This window comes from Silene latifolia, chromosome 9 (genome assembly GCF_048544455.1).
Source record: "Silene latifolia isolate original U9 population chromosome 9, ASM4854445v1, whole genome shotgun sequence".
Taxonomy (NCBI): domain Eukaryota; kingdom Viridiplantae; phylum Streptophyta; class Magnoliopsida; order Caryophyllales; family Caryophyllaceae; genus Silene; species Silene latifolia.
The window spans coordinates 5,589,980-5,617,337 of record NC_133534.1 but is presented as its reverse complement, the minus strand read 5'-3'; the positions used below and the strand labels follow the sequence as shown (position 1 = coordinate 5,617,337).

The 27,358-nt window shown below is 38.0% G+C and overlaps 5 protein-coding genes across 5 annotated transcripts; 1 reads left to right on the top strand and 4 right to left on the bottom strand.

Moving 5' to 3' along the window:
• Positions 1 to 1,261: 1,261 nt before the first annotated feature.
• Positions 1,262 to 2,185, bottom strand: LOC141600511 (RNA polymerase II C-terminal domain phosphatase-like 4). Its single transcript, XM_074420753.1, has one exon. The coding sequence runs from the start codon at positions 2,183 to 2,185 to the stop codon at positions 1,262 to 1,264; it is 924 nt and encodes a 307-aa protein (XP_074276854.1).
• A 2,806-nt stretch (positions 2,186 to 4,991) lies between these two features.
• LOC141600510 (F-box/kelch-repeat protein At3g06240-like) lies at positions 4,992 to 6,128 on the top strand. Its single transcript, XM_074420752.1, has one exon. It carries the CDS (start codon positions 4,992 to 4,994, stop codon positions 6,126 to 6,128), a length of 1,137 nt encoding a protein of 378 aa, XP_074276853.1.
• A 2,106-nt stretch (positions 6,129 to 8,234) lies between these two features.
• LOC141600509 (F-box protein CPR1-like) lies at positions 8,235 to 9,389 on the bottom strand. The gene has a single exon (XM_074420751.1). It carries the CDS (start codon positions 9,387 to 9,389, stop codon positions 8,235 to 8,237), a length of 1,155 nt encoding a protein of 384 aa, XP_074276852.1.
• A 2,644-nt stretch (positions 9,390 to 12,033) lies between these two features.
• LOC141600508 (uncharacterized) lies at positions 12,034 to 16,843 on the bottom strand. Its single transcript, XM_074420750.1, has 2 exons — positions 15,875 to 16,843; positions 12,034 to 12,216 (listed from the first exon to the last, which is right to left on the bottom strand). Exons 1-2 carry the CDS (start codon positions 16,841 to 16,843, stop codon positions 12,034 to 12,036), a joined length of 1,152 nt encoding a protein of 383 aa, XP_074276851.1.
• A 4,725-nt stretch (positions 16,844 to 21,568) lies between these two features.
• Positions 21,569 to 22,690, bottom strand: LOC141600507 (F-box protein CPR1-like). Its single transcript, XM_074420749.1, has one exon. The coding sequence runs from the start codon at positions 22,688 to 22,690 to the stop codon at positions 21,569 to 21,571; it is 1,122 nt and encodes a 373-aa protein (XP_074276850.1).
• Positions 22,691 to 27,358: the final 4,668 nt, after the last annotated feature.

The following is a 27,358-nucleotide window of genomic DNA, read 5'->3' as shown; positions in this document are numbered from 1 at the left end:
ACCGAGCCTAAATTTTTATAAATAATAATTTAATGTAGGTACGATATGTAATGAATATAATTATATGAGTTTTTCTAACCTATGCCCACTAGGCATAGGATAAAAAAACTAAAATAGGAAAGAAATAAATGTGTGTTACGCAATAAATAGTTTTAACCCGTATTTTGATTCTAACCCAACCGAGATTTGTGTTCACCCTGATCTTTATTCTGACCCGACCGATTTGGAGGAGTTGGAATGAAGATCGTACAAAACCAACCATACCGCCAATGACGTAGTGGAGGTAGAGAGGGGTTAACAAGGGCGCTCGTTTCTGCTGATGGTCGAAAATTTCAAAGAAATTAGATATTTAAATTTTTCCACTTTTTTTCGAGTTTCCTTTAAATCATTTACCCATTCGCCTTCATTGAGATTTTTTGTCCCCGCTTGGGGTCAATTTCTAGCCCTACCACTGCGACACCGCCTTACTCTTCTCCTACACAAAATAGGTCCTAAACCCCCCAAAAATCGACCAACAAGGGCGTTGGTGTTAGGGAAACTCGATACACGATCGACTGTAACACAGTAATAAGTTCATAATTATACAAGTATCATTCTTAGTTGGAAAATGAAAGGGCGCCATCGGATGACATTCAATTTATTTGGGCGTCACCCTCTCACATGGGGTGAGTGGGAATCCCTCAGTTAAGAATATATATAAGAGGGTGATACCCAATTTGGACGTCATCCGGTAACGCCCTATAACTATCCTTCTTAGTTAAGAAGAAACGTGATCTTTATACAAAGTTTTAAGATTCACAGAAGTAAAACTCATCTCCCTTTCTTTTTTGACTATCTTCTAAAAATGCATAAATAATGTTGTCAACTAAGATTTAGTTATTTAAGCTAAATTTCATAAAATGATGCGAGTAATTTGATTTATAAAATGAGACTAATATTTTTCCATAACATCAATTTACAAGACAACAATGAGTAAGAAGGAACTTCATTCTCATACATACACGGAGTACTGTACTCGCCATATTAAGATTTCATGCATACGTAAAATTCATCAATAAAATTCTTTTAACCTAGAATTAAAACACCGTGCTAATTAAATGCAATTATGAGCTTCAAGAATTACAACTTATAACTCAATTTACTCAAAGATTAATTAACATATAATTATAAACAAGAAAAACAACAATAATTAATTACAATCAAATACTTGAGTATCAACAATCATATTTTAACAACTTTAATCCTCCAAGAAATATTGTAATTAGACTAAATATGAAGAATTGTTAACTGATGTCATCATCGTTGCATCTCTCTTGCACCTCTTTGTTACCGGAGCACAAAACCTAATGATTAAACGTCGGGCCTTCGCTTCTTCCAACCTTTTACGTCGAGATGACTCTTCATCGTCTTTCTTCTTTTGTTCTTCATGATCTCGAACGCTTTCAAGAACCCGTCTCACATCTCTTTTCATGTATTCTCCATCTCCATTATTAATTTCATAAAACATGTGATGTATCATACTCAATGTACTCAAAACCCTCTTAAGCTCATCATCCGTTGTAATTATCTCATTATCAACTTCCCTTTTTCTTTTCTCGTCTTCAAAGAAACAATAAGGAGCAATCTTGATAACATTAGCCCTACAAGATTCCTCCCAAACATCTTCCCTATCATCAACGATCAAAACATTGCGTCTATCCGATAACACAATATCAAGCCCTTTCTGCCCCTCATGAGTACAATCCTCCCTACTAATAATCTTCTTCCAAAACACGGACCCACCATCATCTTGGTTCGATCCAAGAGCTAGCAAATCCGCCATAGTATGAGCATAGTCACGTGTCCCCATAGTATAGATAGACAACTCAAACATATCACTAGCTTTCTTGAGAAACTCACGTACACCCGGCCGTAACTTGACTAATTTTGATCCATCTTCAACCTTGTGTAGCTCACACGAGTCGTCCCTAACTCGTCGCTTGTCTTCTAACGTGAGTTTTTTAGTTCTTTTTGCATGGAGGAGGGTGTTATCCAAGTCGAGAATCAAATTCAACTTCTTTTGCCCTAGAACGGCTTGTGAGTCTTGATCTCGAAGCTGGTCCATCTTGGAAAGAATTTTGGTCATATTAACTCGAATTTTGAGACGAGGACACTTTTGCTCTTGCATGGCTTCTTGTTTCATCATTACGTACAAAGTTATTATGAATGTAATACAATGTTTTTGATTGTGATTGTGATTGTGAAGTAGGGTTTTTGCAATGTTTTTTAATTGAGAAAGGATTAATTCATTTTTATATATATACATATGATGTAAGGAAGTCGAATTAAAGTCATATTAGGATTTAGGTGTACAAGTTTCCGAAATTGATAAGAAGTAGTAATTTGTTGTTAGTAGGTTTAAAATTGTTTAGCTTGCTACTAACGCACCGTCGGTAGCAAGTAAGTCTGAAATTTCCCAATGCAAATTAAAAATTAACCGAACTAATTAAGTAACTAATAACATTAGGACAATGTTATAAGGAAATTAGCTGGAAAAAAAATAAATAAACAGTTTTTTGTTTATAATTACAATCACACGATGATAATTGTTAAATGTCACGAATGATTGATTGGTCCCTAAAGTGATGTACTCGTATTTTATTACTGAGTGACAAATAAAATGAATATCTATACGTAATAGATACGGTCATACAAAATTACGAAGTATAATCGGAAAAAAACGAAGATCATTTATCAATTATATTTTCACATGCAACATAAACAAATATGTTAACTAAATTATTATTATAATATGTTTAAAGCTTTTTTAGTAGCCTGAAATTATTTTTTCAGTTTTTTATTCTTATATAAAACTTTATTAACTTTTTTGATTTTTTTTTTTTTTTTTTTTGAGAAAAGATCATTATCATTAATAAAAAGTCATACGGCATTTACAACATATGTCAAGTTCAATCGGATACAAATCGATTACAACCATAGGAAATAAATTCTTGTTCAAAGAATGAAACACTGCAACAGAGTCTCTATCATCGATTCGCCGCAAAAGGCTTTCATCCATAAGAGGGTCTCCGAATCTTCCTTGACGAGTATCCATTTCTTCTGACGTGATGATTGTAGCCATGAATCGGACAAAATATGTAAAATCATATATATAACGATCTATAACAACGCTGATCTTCTGCTGACTTATTAGAAAACTGCAAACGAATCAGAAAACGAAAGCTCTCAAACTGAGAGAAGGACATCACCGATAGACGGGGACGGAGCACTCAGAACTTTTTTGAATGTTTTAGAATTGAATTATAATGTGGCTATGAATACATAGCTTGTATGCAATCCTTCTTTGTCTAATATTATCATGGTATGAGAGCCGGTGAAAAACTTCAAAACCCTAACTCGTTCACCTTGGGTCTCCACTAGACCTGGTAAAACGGGTCACTCGGGCCGGGTCAATTTGGGTCGGGTTATTTCGGGTCTGCCACATATTTCGGGTCGGGTTGGATCGGATCGGGTCACTTTCGGGTTTCGGGTTAATTTCGGGTGACCTGTTGTCGGGTCATTTCGGGTCGGGTCATTTTCGGGTATAGGTCATTTTGGGTCGGGTTGCTTTTGAGTTAATGGCTAAGCACTTAAGTTAATACTATTTTGATTAAAAAAGGTTATTTTGCAAATTTAACCATTTATTAGGGATTATTGTAACCAATGAAACTTTATTTTGATATATATAGTATTAATATGAGTTAGTACTAGTCGTTTCGGGTCATTTCGGGTCACTTCAAGTCATTTGGATCAGGTAAGTTATGAGTCGGGTCTTTTCGGATTGGGTCACCTCGGGTCGGGTCAATATTGGGTCAGACAATGTTCGGGCCGAGTTTGGGTCGGGTCGGGTCAATTCGGGTTTCGGGACATATTTGGGTCAAGCAATTTCGGGTCATTTTCGGGTCTCGGGTCAGCCTTTTCGAGTCGGGTCATTCGGGTCTGGCCCATTTTACCAGGTCTAGTCTCCACACCATTAATACACACTTGCCAACAATTCGAATCTCACTCGTTTCTAGCTTGGATCAGTTAGCGCATTTCAAACAACTCTCTCGTACTCGCTTTCAACTTTCTAACCAAGATTGGTCTTATACTTTTACCCAAGGATCGTCAACTTGCAGGAGCATAATACGCATAATAATTAAATCATCTATATTATTTAGCGCGCATATCCTCTAAATTAATTACGGAGTATGTCCTATAATTTTGCAGTAATTGTCCAACTGTTATTTTCGGTGAATGGTGTGCACTAGGTAAATCCATATAGTACATGTGCTCCAAGTCTAGAAGGAATAACTTTAGCCTTTAAGCCATAAACAATTAAGCACTCCACAATATTGTTTTTGCGAAGGCTTGAACCCGAGGTCCCCTAGACTCCACATTTGCTGACCATCATAGTAGATTAGATTAAAATATTAAATAGATGCTTCCCGTAATAAAAATTTGATCTTTCAAATTCAAACCCTATTAATGGGTAAGAGTAGTTATTAAGAAAATCCGTTTTACAATAAAACGTAGGTAAGGCCGCGTCACATAAATATTGGTGGAGTACAAAAACTCCATGCACAAGGGGCATACAGACAGTTGCTGTCCTTAATGCTTTGTGATTAATTCCCCAGGAGCAGATACGAAGGAAAGGTCTTGGTGCTTCAATGTATGGGTCATGGGATTGTTGGTCGGTTTTTGGGACTTATCCGTGTTGGAATGTGTGTACTGTGTAGTTGACGTTATTAACCTGTCTCATAAAGTGTTGAATGCATTTGTATTTCCCATTTATTTTTGAATGCTAATTGGATCATTAATCTCGGTAAGATTAATTTACCTCTTATTGGTAGTGTTGGAAGGTCTGTTGTATCCTCGTATTGTGTTCTTTTGTGTATAAATTTACCTCTTTTCACTTCAATCCTTCATACTTCAAATTAATCTCACAGTTTTTTTTACTACAACTATCTTCAATGGCATCCACCCCAATTTTTCCGGATGAAATAATGATAGAAATTCTACTAAAACTCCCTGTCAAATCAATCTTAAGATGCAACACCCTTTCAAAGCATTATTACTCTCTTATTCATAGCCCATTCTTCATTCGTCGCCACCTTAACCTTGGACGACTCAACGACAATTTCAACGATCGCTTGATTGCCAGTCCAATGGTAGACTCCTTTCGTCTTTTTAATCAGACACCCGGCTGTTTCATGGAATTGGAGTGCCCTTCTTCCCTGGTTGATAATGTCAGTAAGCTCATGATATCTGGATCCGTTGATGGACTGTACTGTGTTATCGATCGCGAGAATGTGTTTGATAGGCGTGCCATAACTCTATGGAATCCCGCTACTTTGGAGGAATTCTTTCTCCCTATTACACCACTAACTAACGATGATTTTGAAGATGATGAGTTTCCTAAAAAATGTTTGGCTTGTGGTTTTGGGTACGATGGCAATTCAAATAACTATAAGGTTGTAATAATTTATGAGTCGATCTCAAATATGTTCGGTGACATGTGTATGTACATCTTCAACGTAAGTGAGACGACATGGAGATATCATGGCGAACACCTTGGTAAAATGTTTTGGAAAATCACAACCTTTGTTGGAGTCTTTCTAAGTGGGGCTTGTCATTGGATATGTAAGTTTCTTCGCGGAAGTGCTCTTTCCTCTTGTCATCGTGGTTATCAAGTTCTTGCATTTGATATGTCGATGGAGTCGAGTAGAGCTATATCATTCCCTGACGTTGGAGATGTATATGTAGGGTCTAATACGACATCGATTGCTACCTTACATGGATCTTTGGCTTTGATTGATGCCATTGAAGAGGATATGGAGGGTAGATGTTCGTCCTTTAATGTGTGGGTCATGGCAGAGTATGGTGTTACCGAATCATGGTCAATAATGTACCGAGTTTCACTATCACCTGGAATCGTTGGTCGATATTTGGGGATCACTAGGGACCGGTTTTATGTTAGTGAAGGCGAGGGATGGATGGTTTCATATGATCTCAATTCCAAGGATGTTGAAAATTATGGTATCCTGGATAGTAGCATTTGTAGCTTGCTCCCTTACGAGGAATCCCTTGTACGCATCATCTCGTCTTAGTCCCAATTTCTTTTTAAACGTTATTTCACATGTTTACTATTCTGTTATTCTCTGTTTTCGATTGGTTTAAAATACCTAAGCAATTCAGTAGTATTAAACCACTAGTTAATATGAGAAGTCATTTATTTGAAGGTGCCCTTCTCTCGTGGATAGACAGATAGACTTGTGAAGTTCTGACTTGAACCAAAAACTCAACCTGACTTGACCCGTTTTTCCATGGTCAAGACCCGAAATTCTTAGTGTCATCATACATTCATACCCAAACTCAATACAACAATGAATGACAAAATTGGATCGATCACACCGTAGAGACCATTAACTGGACGGCAAATTATATGCTTAAAGAAATTTGACGAGTATTGGACAATGGTAGATAAATCTTCCAACGCCTTGAAATGGCCTCTCCGATCAGAAAGGATTACAGAGGCTAATATTTGACTTGCAATCGCCTGGTCGTAGAGATTGTCGTTGAGTTGACCAAGGTTAAGGCGACGACGAATAAAGTATTGACTATGAATAAGGGAGTAATAATGCTTTGACAAGGTGTTGCATCTTATAAAAATGATACCATTAAATTCTTTACGAAAAACTCTTTCATATGAGTATATATATCATAATATTTAGTCTTATATTTTAAGAGATATTGAAAAGAGAAGGGAGTGTCTCGAAATGTGAGAAAGTTATATATAAAAAAATAGAGGGAGTAAATGAATAGGTGAACTTACAAATTTTCCCTTCAAAAAGCATCTTTTTAAATAAGAAAGTTATTGATAATTTAATTGTATTCACTAATAAATGTAATTATTGATTAAAAATGTAATTTTATTATATAATTATTTTCATTAAAGTTAATCTTTTATTCAAATTATATAATTTTCACTAAATACTAAACCATAATATTTTATTTAAAGTTTAAATAATAAAATTTTAAATTATTAAATCTTTTATTAATGCTATTATTTGATAATGACTTGACTCATACTATTCATGTTATGTATAAACAAAAATAAAAATCGTTTTGATTACTTTTATAACAAAAAATAATTGAGAGAATTTATAAATTAGAATCACTAACTTTGTGGTATAAAAAATACATTTCAGCACATTACTCAATTCACAGTTCAATTAAAAAATACATATTACAAAATACAATAAGGACAAAAATGAATAATTAGTGAGATACCACTATTATTTCACAGTTCAATTTTACTCAGTTTTCCTGGTTACGTTTCAATTTTTTTGTTCTCATATCAAAATATAATGTCGTGAAATATGAAAAATTAATACGGTGTTAATTTAGCATGATTAAGTAATACGAGTACAAAAGTGAACACCCTACAAATACCGCGCATTTATTGAGCGGTATTCAATTGATACAGAGGAACCCAACCCTAAAACCAACACCGAGAAGATGATACACCCCGAAATCTGCAAGGCCCAAAGCATTGTCATTTTATCACAAAAAGAAGGATAAGTCACACTATAATCTTTCGACACTGTAATCCCCGCCATCATAATACAGTAACCGGTTTTTTCTTCGTGACTCAGCTCCGTAAGGCCTCTTGATAGTGAATATAGTTTCGACCTCAATCAGCCACCAACGGTCAGTGTCAATCGATTGAAGAGTAGACGGGTTGCGCACTTTTACCGATGGAAAATGACATGCTTGTGTCTCATCAACAGGAATAAGTGCAAGGTGATAAACATGATTAGCTGGCGGTGAGTAGAATTTATGGTGTGACAAGGTTATATAATCATTGTTAACAAACTTAAACTCTTTCAAACTCAAAATAACAATAATATCATTTAAAAAAACTTAGTAAATTAGTTTAATTTTTAAAACAGCCCGTGAATTTTCACGGGCCTTACACTAGTATGGTCCATATCTACAACTACAATTTCTTAGGAAATTCTCATGCAACAAAAAGTATCGATAACATTCTCCCATAATAATCATCTGATTAAAACATGAATGATGAACGTCTTATAATAGCATTTTTTTTTAAATTTAAATTTTACCAAAAACTTAAACCAAAAAAAAACTAAAACACCGGAAAGCACAATCTTTACCAGTTAATAACTAAACATATAGCCGGAATTATAATCTTACTTAACAATGCGTACAAGAGATTCCTCATATGGCAGTAAGTTTTCAACATTTATATCCGAAATGCCATGACGTTCCTCATCTTTGGAGTCGAGATCATACGAAACCAGCCACCCGTCACTTTGTCGAACATAAAATCTGTTCCCTACTATCCCCGAAAATCGACCCACAATCCCTGGTTTTAATGAAACTCGATGTAAGATTGTCCAAGATTCAGTAACACCATACTCAATCATAGCCCACACATCGAATGACGAAGACAGTGCCTTCCTATAATGCACTCTATGTGCATTGACCAAACCTAGAAACCCGTTGAAGGCGACAATAATACACTCCTCAGACCAATCATATTCATCTCTTACGGTAGGGAATGTAATAATTCTATATGACTCGGTCAACATGTCGAAAGCAAGAATCGAGTAGGCTGAATCATGAGAAGGCGTAGTATATACCCAATGGCAAGCACCGTGAACAAATATTCCAACATTGGATTTGATGTTCCAAGCTTTGATACCAAAGCATTGTTCAGAATTTCTCCATTCTCTCGTGCTGACGTTCAAGATGTAAAACTTCGATTTAACCATAATTGAGCAGTCTTCAGCCGTATCTGATGCATACCCGTAAATTAAAACAACCTTGTAATCATCCGTAGTGTCGTCATACCCAAACCCACAAGCATAACATCGTCGAATGGCTTCTTCATATGTTTTTGTCACAATCTGGTTTCCTTTAGTATTATTGCGTTTTAGAAGAGCACGACGAAAAAGGGATTGCTCCTTTGTAGCCGGATTTAATACAACAGTGAATGAAAAAACTGCTTCAATCACACAGTAGAGACCATTCACTGGACCGCAAATTAAACGCTTAAAAAACATTGTAAAAAATTGGACAATGGGAGATAGATCATCCAACGACTTGAAATGGCCTATCCGATCAAAGAGGCGTACAGATCCTACTACTGGACTCGCAATCGCCTGATCATAGAGATTGGCGTTGAGTCGACCAAGGTTAAGGTGGCGACGAATGAAGTACTGACTATGAATGAGGGAGTAATAGTGCTTCGACAAAGTGTTGCATCGTAAAATAGATTTAACAGGGAGTTTTAGTAGTATTTCTACCATTATATCATCCGGAAAAGTTGGATGGGAGGCCATTGAAGATAGTTATGGGAAAAGAAGAGTGAGATTAATTTGTTTGAAGTGAAAAGGGTTCAATATATACACAAAAGAGGGCAGCGTAAGGGTTAAAACGGTTCATTAGTATTGCTCATTACCGAGAATGAAGATCCAATTAGCATTAAAAAATAACTTGGAAATACAAATGCAATTAACACTTGCTGTGGCTTAATAACAGCAAAATACATCTTTCCATTCCAAGAGTCACAATTAAGATATATAAACGGTCTTATTCAAATACTGGTGGCATTAAGGATCGCAACCGTTTGGCGATGAATGTTCGTTGCGTAAAATTAGGCCAAACAACCAAATTGGTAAATAAAGTGGGAGGTAATCGCCAGATTGGTAAAAAAAGTGTAACTTGTGCCGGATTGGTAAAAAAAGTGCAAGAATGTGACAAATTGACCATAAAAATTTCACCATATTTAATTTACTACCTTAATAATTTGATATGACCAAACTGCCCTTGCCATACTCTTAATTTATAATCCGAAAGCTGACAAATAAGTCATTTTATGTTTGCATATTAGTCAGATGTAATATATGTTTCAATATTGGTTAATTGTTTGGGTTCAGACTTGTTCGAGTGAGCTATTATTATAAATTTATAAGTTTACGAGGACTAAGAACGGGTTAATTTACTTATTCAAATTAGGTTGATTATGTGTCATTCGGATATGAGTAGATCTGCCCGCCTAATTGACTAGACCAAAAAAGATGACCCGAGACTCGGAATTGACCCAAATTAAAACCCTCTATGTGACTTCAAACCCGAATTGACCCGTCCGATCCGAACATTGACCCGAAAATGATCGGGCCCAAAATAATCCGACCCGTTTGACCGGAAAATGACCTGACCAACATATCGAAACAGACCCGAAACTCGAAAGGATCCGACCCAAATTAAAACCCTCAATGTGACACCCGAATTGACCCGTCCAGCCCGAACATTGACCCGAAAATGACCGGATCCAAAATAATTCGACCCATTTGACCCGAAAATGACCCGACCAACATATCGAAACAGACCCGAAACTCGAAAGGATCTGACCTGAATTAATCCGAAAATGTAGCGCACCCAAACTTACGCGAGCCGATTAACCCGTTTGTTAGGTCTAGACTCGAGTTATTTTGGTATCATTTTTAGGTCATGTATATAATTATGATAAATGTTAAATACGTCGCAAGAAATGTTTATCTCAAATTTGGGTTGAGTTGGATCATTACGTACTTTGGGTTAGGAGTTGAGTTTTTGTCGGGCGAGTTTGACTTCAAAATTTCGGCTTGGACTTGCTACGTGGACGAGGGTAATTTTGTTCACTTTAGTTGGAAGAAAAGAAAATGAAAACAATATGTAGCATTTTTGGCCAATTTGTCACTACCTTTCACTTTTTTTACCAATTTGTCTCAAATGATACTTTTTTTACCAATCCGGCAAACTACCTCCACTTTATTTACTAATTTGGTAGTTTGGGCCGTAAAATTATAAGTATTTATGAGTATGCTACAGCAGCAAAAATAAAGAGGATCACAATAGTCAACTATTAGCCCAAACCTCATACAGCATCTAACGGTAGCCAATGATTTACACGCGATCCTTTACCAAAACGCCAGTTGACGATAAAGCCAGGAGACAGATGCGTGCCACCAGGAAATATTATCAGTAAACAGCCAGGTCAATAGCAATAGATACAGTACAGGAGTGGTGAAAGAAACAAGTACGGAGTATCTGGAAGTCTGGAACAGAGATCTTTCGTAAGAAAGAAGCGCTTGATTCAGGTTCTGTCCCGTGGAGCCACCCCAAACAATTGTTCCCGTCAACATACAGTAGCTTTTGTATTCATTCAGTTCAATCACGGAAACACAATTTTAAAGGGTCACTGCCCTGCTTCAACATATATCGAGTGAGCACAAATAGAGTAGAAGACAAACATGGATTATCGTCTCTCATACTGAAAATTGACGGTCAAATACTCACAATTTGCACAAACAATTGCACAAATAGACTACCAATTTCTCCTAGCTTGTACAGCCAAATACTCACAAACTTCACTTTTACGCAATTTGCAAAAACAAATCAACAAGTTGAATATTCCTCGTAACAGTCCACTCACAGAATAAAGTAAACGTAAATTCAATGCAAACGGAGTACAGAGTATTATTTAATAACCCTCTTGCTAACAATGAGGGTTAGCATTCATGAAGTGCAAGTATAAAAGAAAACGGAGTGCATAATAAACCAACCACACCGGCCTCTCCTTCTACACAAAATCGGTCCCCTACAAGCCCCAAAAATCAACCAACAATGACGTTGGGTGTTAGGAAAACTCGGTACAAGATCGATGTTAGTCGTAAACTGCAGTAACAATGAGAAAGATTAGAGATAACCGATTTGTAGTGACGTGGTATGGAAGCCACTGCCTTGAAAACTATATTCCGGTACGACCGTGGTGGCGATCAGCTAGTGCCGGTAGTTCCCCAAGGATAACACTACAGTCTCCACTCAGTTTCGCCCACTCGGAACTGTGAGACTTGGAACGATCAAGAAACAATACCCAGAATTTATGATAAGAGAAGAAGAGTATGTTTGTTGTTTATTTGGAGTAAGGAGTGTTTGATCTATTTATAGGAATAGATCAACAAGGCTTCCAAACACGGCCCACTTCACAGCCCACTGATAAGTGGAGCAAAAACAGAAGGTGGACAGCCCACTGATTAGTGGAGCAATAACTGTTAGGTGGACAGCCCACAGCCCACTGATTAGTGGAGCAATAACAGTTAGGTGGACAGCCCACTTCACAGCCCACTGATAAGTGGAGCATTAAAAGTTAGGTGGACAGCCCACTATACACAAGCCCCACTAATAGCACTACCTTCAGTCCAAAACAAGACAAACAACTCTGGCCCAAGAAAATAGGAAAGCCCCACATTAGCCCCTATTTCCAACAATCCCCCACTAGGGGCGCCACAGAAAGAGAAAGAAGAATTCCTGGGTAAAGGAAGGATTGGATACTTAGGTATCAATATCTTTCGATTTGAATTGACACTTTAGTGAAATGAGGAAACAACTTACTTACAACGAGAGAATATCTTGCGATTTGAATTCCTAGCTGAGCTTCGGTCGATACCCCCCACAACACATATCATACCTTCAGATTAAGATTGTTCCGCGAAAGTGCAACGCGCTCTTTTAGAGTTATGCGTTTACCTCGGTACTGATAGATGTGTTCAGAAGACTTCTCATAGTCTTAATAATCGTTACACCTACGTAGGTGACTCAAGTGCTTCTCAATAGCACTTCTCACATGAGTCATTAAGGACCTAAGTCCAACCTGGTGTATGATTCATCAAGTGCGTCTCAAAAGCACCACTATTAATGTTATGAATCATACAACGCCATAAGAATAGAAGCTTTAGACCTAGTCAAGTCTCACTCTTGACCTAAGGACTTAAGCCCCATTCCCCTCGACGTATCAACGACTAGTCTCCTAGCCAGCCCTTTAGTAAAGGGATCAGCAAGATTGTTTTCGGACTTCACATAGTCCAAAGCAATCACTCCATTGTTTTGGAGTTGTTTAATCGCGTGTCTTATTCGAATATGTCTCTTTTTCGAATTGTAGACATTGTTCTTTGCAACACCAATTCTTTCTGAAGTCACGGTGCGGGAGACCTGTGTTAGCCGTCCGCCCCATCTTGGTATATCGGCTAAAAGGTTTTTCAACCATTCACCTCTTGCCCCGCCAACTCAAGAGCTATGAACTCAGATTCCATGGTAGAGCGTGCGATACAAGTCCGTTTAGAAGACTTCCACGATATAGCACCTCCACCCATGGTAAAGACATAACCACTAGTAGAACAGATCTCATCGTTACCGCAACCCAGTTAGCATCACAAGATCCCTCTAACACGGCGGAAAATTACTATAATGCAAACATAAGTCAATTGTTCCTTCGTATTTTAGTAAACGACGAAGAGCATTCCAGTGTTTCATTGCTAGGGTTATGTGTATAACGACTCGCCTCTACTAACTCGCATAAGCAATATCCGGTCGAGTACGCTTCATTAAAAACATCACACTACCTAGGATTTTAGCATACTCTTCTTGGGAAACACTCTTGCCCAAGTTTTTACACAATGCTACACTAGAATCATAGGGTGTTCGCGGCACACATCATCAAAGCAGTTAAACTTTTTCAACACTTTTTCAACATAATGAGATTGACTTAGACAGATTCCATTGGAGTTTCGGATGACCTTAACTCCTAGGATAACATCAGCTTCTCCTAAGTCCTTCATCTCAAACTGTGATGACAAAAAAATCTTTGGTTCTAATAATTACCTCTAAATTATTACCAAGTATTAACATGTCATCAACATAAAGGCATATGAGCACACAATCAGATTCTATTACCTTTGAATAAACACATGAATCAGAATGGTTAACCTCATATCCATTACTTATTAAAGTGTTGTTAAATTTCTCATACCACTGTTTAGGTGCTTGTTTCAGTCCATAAAGAGACTTGTTCAGTTTACACACTTTACTCTCTTGACCCTCAATCACAAACCCTTCAGGTTGAGACATGTAGATCTCTTCCCTTAGTTCACCATTCAAAAAAGCAGTTTTAACATCCATCTGATGTATAATAAGGTTATGAATAGCAGCTAAGGCGATAAGAGTCCTAATAGTCGAGATTTTGGTCACAGGAGAGTAAGTATCAAAATAATCAATACCCTTCTTTTGTGTAAAGCCTCTAACTACAAGTCTAGCTTTGAACCTCTCTATTGTACCGTCAGGTCTCATTTTCTTTTAAAGATCCATTTACTTGTAATGGGTTTACTACCTTTAGGTAAGTCACTCAACTTCCAAGTTTGATTTGACATAATAGAGTCAAGTTCATTTTTAATAGCATCTTTCCAAAAATTAGCATCAATGGATTTCATTGCCTCACTATACGTTTTTGGGTCACCTTCTATTAAAAAGGTCAAAACAAATTCATCACTAGCACACACAAAGGTGTATCCATGTTCGAACGACAAAGAAAGTTGAAACAAAATCAGCTCCAAAGTTCTTTGGACATCTAGGTCTCTTACTCCTTCTAGGTTCAAAGATCATGATCGGTAGAAGTGCTACTACTAGCAAGTGAAGAGATATCAATAGATGTAATGTAAACTAGGAGATGAATCAACATTCTTCTCAATGGAAAAACATGCTCAAAAACACAAGATATCTAGCTTCGGATATAGAACGATCACTTAAAGACATGAATCTATAAGCAGAACTATTTTGAGCATAACCTATAAAAACACAATCATAGGTCTTTGATCCAACGGTAGGTCTCCGAAGTCGGGTAAGCCCACTTTAGCCAAACACCCCCTGGACTCTAAGGTAACTTAGGTTAGGAGGATAGCCCTTCCACATCTCATAGGGTGTCTTGTCAATTTTCTTATGAGGTACACGGTTAAGAATGTGACAAGCAGAAAGTATTGCTTCCCCCACATGTCGTCAGATAGGCCAGAACTTAAAAGCATAGCATTCATCATCTCTTTTAAGGTTCTATTTTTCCGTTCACTACACCGTTTAGACGAGGTAAGTAAGGTGGACTAGTCTCATGTATTAAACCATTAGCAAAGACAAAAGTCGGCTAGATAAGCAGATTTGTACTCACCACCTCTATCAGACCTTACCCTTTTAATTTTCCCGTCGAGTTGATTTTCGACTTCATTTTTAAAGTTTATAAACGATTGTTCGCTTCATCTTTAGTCTTAAGCGGATAGACACGGTGTACCTTGAACAATCGTCTATAAAGGTGACATAATAATTCTTTCCACCTCTACTTGCAATATTTTTGAAGTCACCAGTCGGAGTGAATTAACTCAAGAAGACTCGTATTCCTAGTTGTGACAGGTTTACTAGGTTTCTTTGTGAATTTAGCTTCAACACCGCTAACACATTTAGAGAATTCTTGACTTGTCAAACTTGGAATTAAACTCATAGTTCTAAGTTTTTTAATATAGTCAACATTCACATGACCTAATCTACCATGCCAAATATCAATAGACTCGGCGATATAAGCGTAAGTGGATGCAATATTATTAAAAACCAATCGAGTTCAACACAAAAGACCCCAAAGAAGATAACCCTTGCCCACAAATTCCCCATTACGTGACATTACCACCTTGTCGGCCTCAAACACAAGCTTCAACCCACTTTGTTTAATAAGGCACTGATACAAGGTTTCGACGTAACGAGGGAACATACAAAACATTATTTAAAGCAAGTGTTTTCCCTGAGGTGAGTTTGAGAAAGATCTTGCCTTTGCCATTGATCGGTGCGGATGAAGAGTTACCCATAAAAACGCAACCCCCATCAGCTACTTCCTCGAACTCAGCAAATAACCCCTTATCGGCACAGAGGTGTCGGGAAGCGCCGATTCAAGACCCATTCAAAGAAGATTACCCACCATATTAGCTTCCACAACCACAACAAGAAATGATGTCATCGATTCTGACATTGGCTTCGTAGTTTTCTTTTCGGAGCATTGGTAGGCTTTGTGCCCAGGTTTTCCGCAAACATAGCAGACAAAAGGACCCTTAGCAGTTTCAATCTTAGGAACCGGTTTGGAGTGCTTCCCTGGACCATTCTTCTTGGCTCGACCCTGGTTCTTACCACGACCAAATTTAGCCTTACCCTTACCCTTGAACTTCTCAGAATAGGACGGACCACCAGACTCAACCAAATTAGCATCAACATTAGCATTAGAAGATTTAACCGATTGACTAACAGGTTTGTCCTTAAGGCGATTTGCCTCTTCGGTCCTCATGTGTCCTACAAGTTCTTGGAGAGACAAGTCTTTTTTCTTATGCTTAAGATGGTTTCTATAGTCAGACCAGGAAGGGGGGAATTTTTCCAATAACACATTAGCTAGAAAAATCTCATCTAGCTTCATCCCTTCATTCACTACGTCAGCACATAAATTCTCATAAACATGTACTTGATCCATTATCGGTTTGTCATCTACCATCTGGAACCCCAACCATTTCCCAACGACATACTTCTTTTTACCAGCATCATCAGCCCCATATTTTTTCTCTAGTAATTCCCACATGGTTTTAGCAGATTTGTAAACCATAAACAAGTCAAATAGGGTATTATGCATAAGATTAAGGAGGTGAAACCTAACAGTTTTATTATCCTTATCGTGTTTTGCAATAGCCTCTGCATTTGACTTTACTACAGAAATTCCAGGAGGTGTAAGCGTCACATCATCAGTAATTTCGTTTACAGGTGCAGGCGGGTCAGAAAATAGAACGTAATCAATTTCATACTGTTCAAAAAACATCAGTAATTTTTGAGCCCAACGTCTATAATTATGACCATTTAAGGGTTCGACTTTAGACAAATCAGGAGCATTCTTAGACATAATCGACATTGTTACAGCAACAATAATATAGTTTTCAAATTGTTAGTCGTAAACTGCAGTAACAATGAGAAAGAATAGAAATAACCGAATTTGTAGTGACGTGGTATGGAGGCCACTGCCTTGAAAACTATATTCCGGTACGACCGTGGTGGCGATCAGCTAGTGCCGGTAGTTCCCCAAGGATAACACTACAGTCTCCAACTCAGTTTCGCCCACTCGGAACTGTGAGACTTGGAACAACAGAATGTATTACTTCACCCAGGAATTATAGAGGAGAAGAGAAGAGAAGAAGAGAGGAGATGTTTGTTGTTGTGATTATGCTGAAGAGTAATCATCTATTTATAGCAAAATAGATGAGCAGAGGAGCCTAAAAACGTCCCTCTCAAGCAGTAGAAAAAGAATTAGTGCGGCATTATACAGGTCCACGAAGTAATAGTGCAAAGAATAACTCTTCCACTCGAAGCGTATGCACCATTAGCGGCTCCCACAAAGAGCCCCATCAAGGCGGTCAAAAGGACTAAGCTTCTGGACACTTCAGTCCAAAACAAACAAACGGCTCTGGCCCAAAAAGATAGGCAAAGCCCGCCGCAGGCGATTGCCAAATCCCAAATCCCAAATCCCGGATCACGGATCCGGATCCGGGCCGGGCCGGGCCGGGCTCGGGCTCGGGCTCGGGCACGGGCACGCGCGCGCGCGCGTGTGCGAGCTGAATTAAGCACCTCACAAAGCTTCCACAAAAGCCTCCCATGACCCACACAATTAACTAGTGGAGTACACTAGCTAATATAAACACAAGAAAGCTACACTATTCTACCAATTTGGGACAACAAATGAATAGTTGAACAAACCAACTTGGCTTTTATAGCCATCAAGTCCAACAATCCCCCACAGATGGCAAAGAAAAGCATAGAGAAGAAATTCCTGGGTAAAGGAAGGATTGGATACTTAGGTATCAATATCTTTCGATTTGAATTGACACTTTAGTGAAATGAGGAAACAACTTACTTACAGCGAGAGAATATCTTGCGATTTGAATTCCTAGCTGAGCTTCGGTCGATACCCCCCACAACACATATCATACCTTCGATTAAGATTGTTCCATTAAAGTGCAACGCGCTCTTTTAGAGTTATGCGTTTACCTCGGTACTGATAGATGTGTTCAGAAGACTTCTCATAGTCTTAATAATCGTTACACCTACGTAGGTGACTCAAGTGCTTCTCAATAGCACTTCTCACATGAGTCATTAAGGACCTAAGTCCAACCTGGTGTATGATTCATCAAGTGCGTCTCAAAAGCACCACTATTAATGCTATGAATCATACAACGCCATAAGAATAGAAGCTTTAGACCTAGTCAAGTCTCACTCTTGACCTAAGGACTTAAGCCCCATTCCCCTCGACGTATCAACGACTAGTCTCCTAGCCAGCCCTTTAGTAAAGGGATCAGCAAGATTGTTTTCGGACTTCACATAGTCCAAAGCAATCACTCCATTGTTTTGGAGTTGTTTAACTGCAGCGTGTCTTATTCGAATATGTCTCTTTTTCGAATTGTAGACATTGTTCTTTGCAACACCAATTGCTGCCTGCGAGTCACAGTGCAGGGAGACCGGTGTTAGCCGTCCGCCCCATACTGGTATATCAGCTAAAAGGTTTTTCAACCATTCACCTCTTGCCCCGCCAACTCAAGAGCTATGAACTCGATTCCATGGTAGAGCGTGCAATACAAGTCCTTTTAGAAGACTTCAACGATATAGCACCTCCACCCATGGTAAAGACATAACCACTAGTAGAACAGATCTCATCGTTACACCGCAACCCAGCTTAGCATCACAAGATCTCTCTAACACAAAGGAAAATTACTATAATGCAAACATAAGTCAATTGTTCCCTCCAGGTATTTTAGTAAACGACGAAGAGCATTCCGGTGTTCATTGCTAGGGTTATGTGTATAACGACTTCGATCTACTAACCGCATAAGTAATATCCGGTCGAGTGTACGTTCATTAAAAACATCACACTACCTAGGATTTTAGCATACTCTTCTTGGGAAACACTCTTGCCCAAGTTTTTACACAATGCTACACTAGAATCATAGGGTGTTACGCAGCACATCATCAAAGCGATTAAACTTTTTCAACACTTTTTCAACATAATGAGATTGACTTAGACAGATTCCATTGGAGTTTCGGATGACCTTAACTCCTAGGATAACATCAGCTACTCCTAAGTCCTTCATCTCAAACTGTGATGACAAAAAATCTTTGGTTCTAATAATTACCTCTAAATTATTACCAAGTATTAACATGTCATCAACATAAAGGCATATGAGCACACAATCAGATTCTATTACCTTTGAATAAACACATGAATCAGAATGGTTAACCTCATATCCATTACTTATTAAAGTGTTGTTAAATTTCTCATACCACTGTTTAGGTGCTTGTTTCAGTCCATAAAGAGACTTGTTCAGTTTACACACTTTACTCTCTTGACCCTCAATCACAAACCCTTCAGGTTGAGACATGTAGATCTCTTCCTTAGTTCACCATTCAAAAGGCGCTTTTAACATCCATCTGATGTATAATAAGGTTATGAATAGCAGCTAAGGCGACAAGAGTCCTAATAGTCGAGATTTTGGTCACAGGAGAGTAAGTATCAAAATAATCAATACCCTTCTTTTGTGTAAAGCCTCTAACTACAAGTCTAGCTTTGAACCTCTCTATTGTACCGTCAGGTCTCATTTTCTTTTTAAAGATCCATTTACTTGTAATGGGTTTACTACCTTTAGGTAAGTCAGTCAACTTCCAAGTTTGATTTGACATAATAGAGTCAAGTTCATTTTTAATAGCATCTTTTCAAAAATTAGCATCAATGAATTTCATTGCCTCACTATACGTTTTTGGGCCATCTTCTATTAAAAAGGCTGAAACAAATTCATCACTAGCACACACAAAGTGTATCCATGTTCGAGACAAAGAAAGTTGAAACAAAATCAGCTCCAAAGTTCTTTGGACATCTAGGTCTCTTACTCCTTCTAGGTTCAAAGATCATGACTACTAGAAGAGCTACTACTAGCATGTGAAGAGATATCAACAGATGTAAAAGGTAAACTAGGAGATGAATCAACATTCTTCTGTAATGGAAAAACATGCTCAAAAAACACAGCATCTCTAGCTTCGGATATAGAACGATCACTTAAAGACATGAATCTATAAGCGGAACTATTTTGAGCATAACCTATAAAAACACAATCATAGGTCTTTGGTCCAACAGTAGGTCTCCTAAAATCAGGTAAGCCCACTTTAGCCAAACACCCCCAGACTCTAAGGTAACTTAGGTTAGGAGGATAGCCCTTCCACATCTCATAGGGTGTCTTGTCAATTTTCTTATGAGGTACACGGTTAAGAATGTGACAAGCAGAAAGTATTGCTTCCCCCCACATGTCGTCAGATAGGCCAGAACTTAAAAGTATAGCCCTCTACTTGCAACATTTTTAAAGTCAGCCATGTCGGTGTGGATTAACTCAAGAAAACTCGTGTTCCTAGTAGTCACTGGTTTACTAGGCTTCTTTGTAAACTTAGCCTCAACACAGGTAGCACATTTAGAGAAGAGAAGAAGAGAGGAGATGTTTGTTGTTGTGATTATGCTGAAGAGTAATCATCTATTTATAGCAAAATAGATGAGCAGAGGAGCCTAAAAACGTCCCTCTCAAGCAGTAGAAAAAGAATTAGTGCAAAGATTATACGGTCCACGAAGTAATAGTGCAAAGAATAACTCTTCCATCAAGCTGTATGCACCATTAGCGGTCCCCATCGAAGCAGTCAAAAGGACTAAGCTTCTGGACACTTCAGTCCAAAACAAACAAACGGCCCTGGCCCAAAAAGATAGGCAAAGCCCGCCGCAGGCGATTGCCAAATCCCAAATCCCAAATCCCGGATCCGGCGCAAGACACGCACAAGTGCCACAGCGGAAATGTTACAAGACTCGCAGTCAAAGCCTTCCACAAAGCCTCCCATGACCCACTAGTGATATGGTAAGGAGTGTGGTCATATATAAACACAACACAAACACTATTCCTCACCAATGTGGGACAAATTGGAAAAAAGACTATGCTCAAAGTAGCCCCTATTTCCAACAATCGACAGTAAAAATAAATTCACAATTATACAAGTGGTCACTCTTAATTTTGAAGAGTCGTTATCTTATACTCCGTAAGATTTATGTAAGTTAAAGACTCACATCCCTTTGTTTTCTGATTGGCTAATATGTAATATATCGATAACAAACAAATTCAAACATCCAAAACGGAAGAATCGTATCAAGTTTGGCTTATGGCTCTCTAAAATCTCTAATCAACGAATCAACGAAGTGCAAAATAGTACTTCAATCAAACCCTTATTTGTTACTCAACTAGAAAAGCATACCACTCGAACTAACCCTTGATGGTCGTATAACAATCAATGAAATTTTAAACGATGTGCAAAGTAATTCGGTTAGACCCTCACTTGTTACTCAACCACAAAAGCATACCCAATGATGTGCAAAATACTTCGGTTAAACCCTGGTACAAGAGCTTTATGGAACAATATTAAATAACATGACATTTAAATAAGACCGTCTTACAATTGCCGGTTTTAATTTGCTTCAACTGATCAACTATCTATCTTAACATCAAACATTTTCACAACAATTAAAAGTTCAATTATCTTAAATTAATAACAAAACATCAAGAGCTTAGTAAACTGACTTAATGATGCGTACTAGAGATTCCTCATAAGGCAGTAGGCTACGAACTTCGGTATCCAAGATATCATAACGTTCTTCATCCTTAGAATAGAGATCATACGAGACCATACACCCATCACCTTTTCTAATATAAAACCGGCCCCTTACAATCCCCAAATATCTACCACCAATCCCATCTGATAGCAAAATTCGATGTAGAATTTTCCAAGATTCTGTAACACCATACTCAGCCATAACCCACACATCAAAAGACGAAAATAGTACTGTCATATTATTTTCTACTCTATTTTCTATTTGTTCATTGACCAAACCTAGACACCCATTAAAGGAGACAATAAACGCATCGGACCAAACATATTCATCTCCTACAGTAGGCAATGCTATAAATCTATGCGACTCAGTCAGCATGTCAAAAGCAAGAATGGTAAATCCTGGGCGACCAGAGGACGCATATTCCCAATGACAAGCACCGTGAACAAAGACTCCAATACCAAAATTGATGTGCAAAGGAACTACACCAGACCACCCTTCAATACTTCTCCATTCTCCTTTGCTAACACTGAAGATGTTGAACGACTTGGCATTAGGCGCAACTACATCTACATCCTCGGAAATTAAAACAAACTTGTAATCATTTGTAATGTCATCATACCCAAACCCGTAAGCAAAACATTGTAGATCACGAATGCCAGTATCACTCGAGTTTTCTTCAGAAGGAACAGGAGGGAGAAGTAAATGCTCCCTAGTAGACGGATTCCATACAGCAAAGCGGTCTTTCATTGGCTCAATAACCAAGTAGAGACCTTCTACTGGATCATAAACTACATGGCCATGGTAATTTGACGATTCATCGGCGAAGGGAGACTGGACTTGTAAGACCTCAATATGACCTCCTCTCCTATCAAATAAATGTACAGAGCCTTGTATTGGACTAACAATCGACTTGTCGTTGAGTCGGCCGAGGGAAAGGTGGCGACGAATGAAGAATTGGCTATGAATTAGGGAATTATGATGTTTTGATAGGGTTTTGCATCTTAAAATTGATTTAACTGGGAGTTTTAGTAGTATTTCAGTCATTATTTCATCTGGAAATATTGATGTGGAGGCCATTTTGGGGATAATTGAAGGGATTGAAGAGAGTAGTAAATTTCAATTATGTGGAATGTGAAGTGAAAAGGGGATTAATTTATAGCAGGAATTCTCTGGAGTATGCTTTCAAGTGGATTTGATAAGTTTCTTCGGTCAGTTGGTATTAGAAAGAAGTCCAATCATGGTGAATTATAACTTTATAAACTAATTCCACATCATATTTATTTCAACTCTTAAACCATTCCAATGGTAAGTATATAAGTTTCTAGCTTTGTTTTTATTTAATAAATAAAAAATTAAGAATAAATCAAACCTAAATTTATTTAGCTAAATTTCTATTGGTTGATTTGTGATAGTGGTCCATTCAAAGCTACTAGCTTAAATTAAGCTAATCGCTTAAAAAGCAGTTCATTCTATATGACCATCTCCATGGTGAAGAACTAAACGCATTTTAAGAAATTGCAAGCAAGTCCTTAAGCTACACCATTGGACTTGCTCTTAGTTGTGGGAAAACCAACGTTTTGTCAGTGTCTTTTGCTTTTCGAAACTGCTAGAATGCGACAGTTTCATGAGCCTTTGAGTAACCGGGTTACAAAACGTCGTCGACGTTTTATAACAAATCGTCGACATTTTTCATAAAAAGACATAACTACCCTTTCCTCCTCTCTCTTACCCATTCCCCTGTCTTCTACTTTTTACATGTTAAAATCACACACCCTCAACCACCACTGCCACCATCCCTGCCACCGCCCCTTCCACAAACCCGCACCACCGCCGCTTCCATAACCCTGCACCGCAACAGCCGTCGCCCACAACTACAACACCACTCCCCCTCTTGGTCTTTCTTCTCATTTCCATTTTCTTCTTAATCTCTTCTCATTTCCGTCGCCCACCACCGCACCACCACTCCCCCTCCACTACCAATACGTCGCCGTCCACTGCAGCCAGCCACTACACCAACCGTCGTCACCATCCTCTAACCACGTCGCCCGATTTGGTTTCATTTCTTAATCTTCAATTTTGTCCAGATTTTCGATTAGTTTTTTTAATTGAGTAATTGATGTGAATTTATGAAATCTGGGTGTATGAATTTCGGGTTTTGTTGGATTCGTGGTTGCTGGTAGTGATTTTTTTTTTTTTGGGACGTTGATACTCAACGTTGGAGACGGAAAGGGATGTTGATATTCAACGTCCAAGGCCATCGTGAACATTGAATGTCAACGTCCACCACTAGCATGAACGTCAACATTCAACGTTTGGGGTGGTGACGGACGTTGAATACCAACGTCCGCCATGGGTAGAGATGATGCATGTGCACGTCATGTATGGGTAGAGACGTTGAGTATGGACGTCTAGGTGGAGGTAGGACGTTGAATGTGGATGTCTGTGTGTGTTGTTCCAGATGTTGATACTCGTCATCCATGTCCATTATGGACATTGAAACTCATCATCCACATCCATTAGAGATGTTAAAATTCGTTGTCATAGTCATTGTCCAAGACTCACGTTAATCATGTATTTAATTGTTTAATTTATAGTTTTTTTGTTTTTTATTGGTTTTTTTATTTATCTAACGTTTTAGTCTCGTTAATTCAGATGACGGATAGCGAATATAACGTTTAAAATTAACGTTTGACATTGAATCCGATTAACAAAGTCTTGAATTTTTTTTTAAAGTTTGTTGTTTGGGAAGATTTGGGAGAGAATAGAGTAGAGGGAGAGTGAGTAAGGGTAGTGTTGGTCTTTTTTTTAAAAAACGTCGTCGATTCGTTACAAAACGTCGACGACGTTTCGCAGCCCCTTGAGTAAACACAAAATCTCATTGAAGACATGACATATCCCTCACAAGTTTGTGACGGATACCACTAGTCCACTTTACCTCAAAATGTACCCACTTTTTCTCTCTCTGCAACACTATTCATGTGGTCCTCTTTCTCCACTAACCCATTTTGTTACCATTTTATCTCACAAAATATCCGCCACAAATGGTAACCCGTCACAAGGGAGACCAATTGTTGAGTAAAACGGGTATTTTAAGACTAGATCTCTAAAACTCACCTGATTCGGTAAAGTTAATTCGAAATATATCACACGAAACTGATTTAATAGATCTGAAGTGACCTGAAATGACTTAATCAAGTTAAAATCATGACTAAAAAATAACTAAATTAAGTTAAGATCATGACCCAAACGGCCCAAATTGACCCGTTCCAAATGACCCATTTACCAGGCCTACGACCAATTTATCTTTCATTAAAATGTGATTACTTTCTGGTAATATACAGAGTACTATAATTATTTTATAATAAATAGTGATAATTTCAAAACTAGTGGTCATTCTTTAAATTATAAAAATTATATAAAAATAACCACTATCTAGTACTCCTTTTCATTCAAACCAAAGGTAAACTTGATTTATCACACTTGTCGAGACATATTTTGGAACGTGAATATGTTTAGTTACACTTATTAAATAAAAATTTGATATTCTTATAACATTTATAACGATAAATCAAACAAGATCTCACATGACTATATTTTGTCTTATAGATTAAGAATAATATCAAAGATTTTCTACGACTATGAATAGTGCCAAAAAGTAAATGTTACCTTTGGTTTGGATGAAAGGGAATAAGATTTACCCAAAAGTGGTCACAGTTTTCATGTCGCATATACGACGGCCGAACCCTAGAATTTGGGTTTCCCTTTAACTTGTAGTGGAGCATATGTAGAGATGGAAGTGGTCACGCGTGCCGTTGAGCTGACACGCCTCAACACAACCCACAACCTATTTAGCACGACACGGAATTGACACGACTCGCCATGCCATGACGTGCTTGGGCCAAAATTTGAGAAAAAAAGACCCTGCCTAGGCACGGCCAACCTCGACACGGTACGCTTGAGCACACTCAAAATATAAAGAAATTGGATTGAAGTGAAAAAATTGTTAAGTCACGCTCAAGCACAACACGAGAACGCCACGACATGCATGAATCGTGGGTCGTGCATGGGCTTATACCAGGCAAAATGGGTTAACGGGTCGGGTCCAGGTCTGGCCAATTCGGGTCGAGTCGGTCAGCTCGGGTCTCTCATTGATTTCGGGTTAATTCGGGTCGGGTCGGGTCATTTCAGGTTTTGGGTCTGTTTCGGGTTTGTTGGTCGGGTATGTTTCGGGTCAAGCACGTCGGGTCATTTTCGGGTCAATGAATAATAGAGAAGTAGTCATTTCAAGTCTTTTCGGTTCAATTAGAGTTATAATTTGTTGGGTCATTTTCGGGTTTTGTGGTTTCAGATCGGGTCATTTTTGGGTCCGGTCAGTTACAGGCCAAGAAACTCGGCTCACGTTCGGGTCGGGTCGGATAGGATAAATTCTTGTTTTCGGGTCACTTCGGGTCTCTGGTAAGTCTTTTCGGGTTAGGTCAATCGGGTCAGATTGTTTTTGCCAGGTATACCTGGACCTCCATCTTTATTTGACTGGCACAACACAAAACTCACCTTCTTATACATAAGCCTTAACCATGCCATAATCATTCGTCCCAGAGTTTTTTTTGTTTTAGTTGTGTTTGAACCATTATTACAAGTTGCTCATAATCAATCGCCTCCTAAGAATTGTGCTCCATCGTTTCATTACGTGAACCACATAAGGAGGCATATTGTTTTGTAATTTCTTTTGGTGGGAAAAGTGTTTTGGGGTACTGGGGTCTGGGTTGTACTCGAGTTGCATGATCAGGTTGATCGTATGGATTTCCTTGTAATCGGGTAGGATTATTAGGAAATATTAATAAGAGAGTTGAGTGGACGTAGAGCTTTAGAGAGTATGTCGAGCCACTTCAAAATTCTTGTGTTTGTGCCTTTCATAAGGTGATTGTCGAGGTCCAACAATTATATTTATTTCCTACTACGCCCTCTCACACGAATGCCCATTGGGTCCGAAGAGTGGTTAATGCACATGCTCCCCACATACCACCATACCATGTGCGGAAATTCCACTTCGTGAGTTATTGGAGGCTATCAGGATTTGAACCCGTGACATTTAGTCACAAAGGCTCTGATACCAAGATAGATGAACCATCTCAAACGATAGTTGAGGTCTAACAATTATATTTACTAGGTTTGATGCCCGGCTACTTCCGGGCTACCTTTATTTTCCATTTACATTTTATTTCTGTGAAATATGATTCGCTAAATTTGGTTACCGCAACATCTACAATTTATATCTTGAAAATATGATGAGATGTAAAATTAGTCAACAAATTATTACTTTCATTACATGTGTTGTGATTACTATTACTTTCACTTCTCCTGCTGTCATTATTTTTTCTTTCACTACTCCCGCATTTAATTTCACTACTCCCGTTGCTGCTAGTATGACTTTCACTACTCCCGTTGCTATTATTATTGCTTTTACTAGCTACTCACATGGGTGGTTACTATCATATTAGTTGATTATTATATAATTTTATTAAAGTTATATATTTAAATACATTTAAAATATTAGATTAGAATATTATTTAAGAGCAATCATTATTATCTACTATTTAAATTACAAATCTAATGAACTGAAATATTATATTTTTTTTTTGGAAATCTAGATCGATTTAATTATCTTTTAATAGTTTCCAAAATATAATATACTTATATTATATTTGTGTATGTTAAATAATTAACGTCTTCTACAAATTTATACCA

Coding starts and splice junctions, on each gene's coding strand:
- LOC141600511 (XM_074420753.1), bottom strand. CDS start 2,185: ATGATGAAACAAGAAGCCATGCAAGAGCAAAAGTGTCCTCGTCTCAAA.
- LOC141600510 (XM_074420752.1), top strand. CDS start 4,992: ATGGCATCCACCCCAATTTTTCCGGATGAAATAATGATAGAAATTCTA.
- LOC141600509 (XM_074420751.1), bottom strand. CDS start 9,389: ATGGCCTCCCATCCAACTTTTCCGGATGATATAATGGTAGAAATACTA.
- LOC141600508 (XM_074420750.1), bottom strand. CDS start 16,843: ATGTCGATTATGTCTAAGAATGCTCCTGATTTGTCTAAAGTCGAACCC. Junction 12,217..15,874: donor TGGTTGTGGAAGCTAATATG/GTGGGTAATCTT, acceptor TCCACTTATCAG/TGGGCTGTGAAGTGGGCTGT.
- LOC141600507 (XM_074420749.1), bottom strand. CDS start 22,690: ATGGCCTCCACATCAATATTTCCAGATGAAATAATGACTGAAATACTA.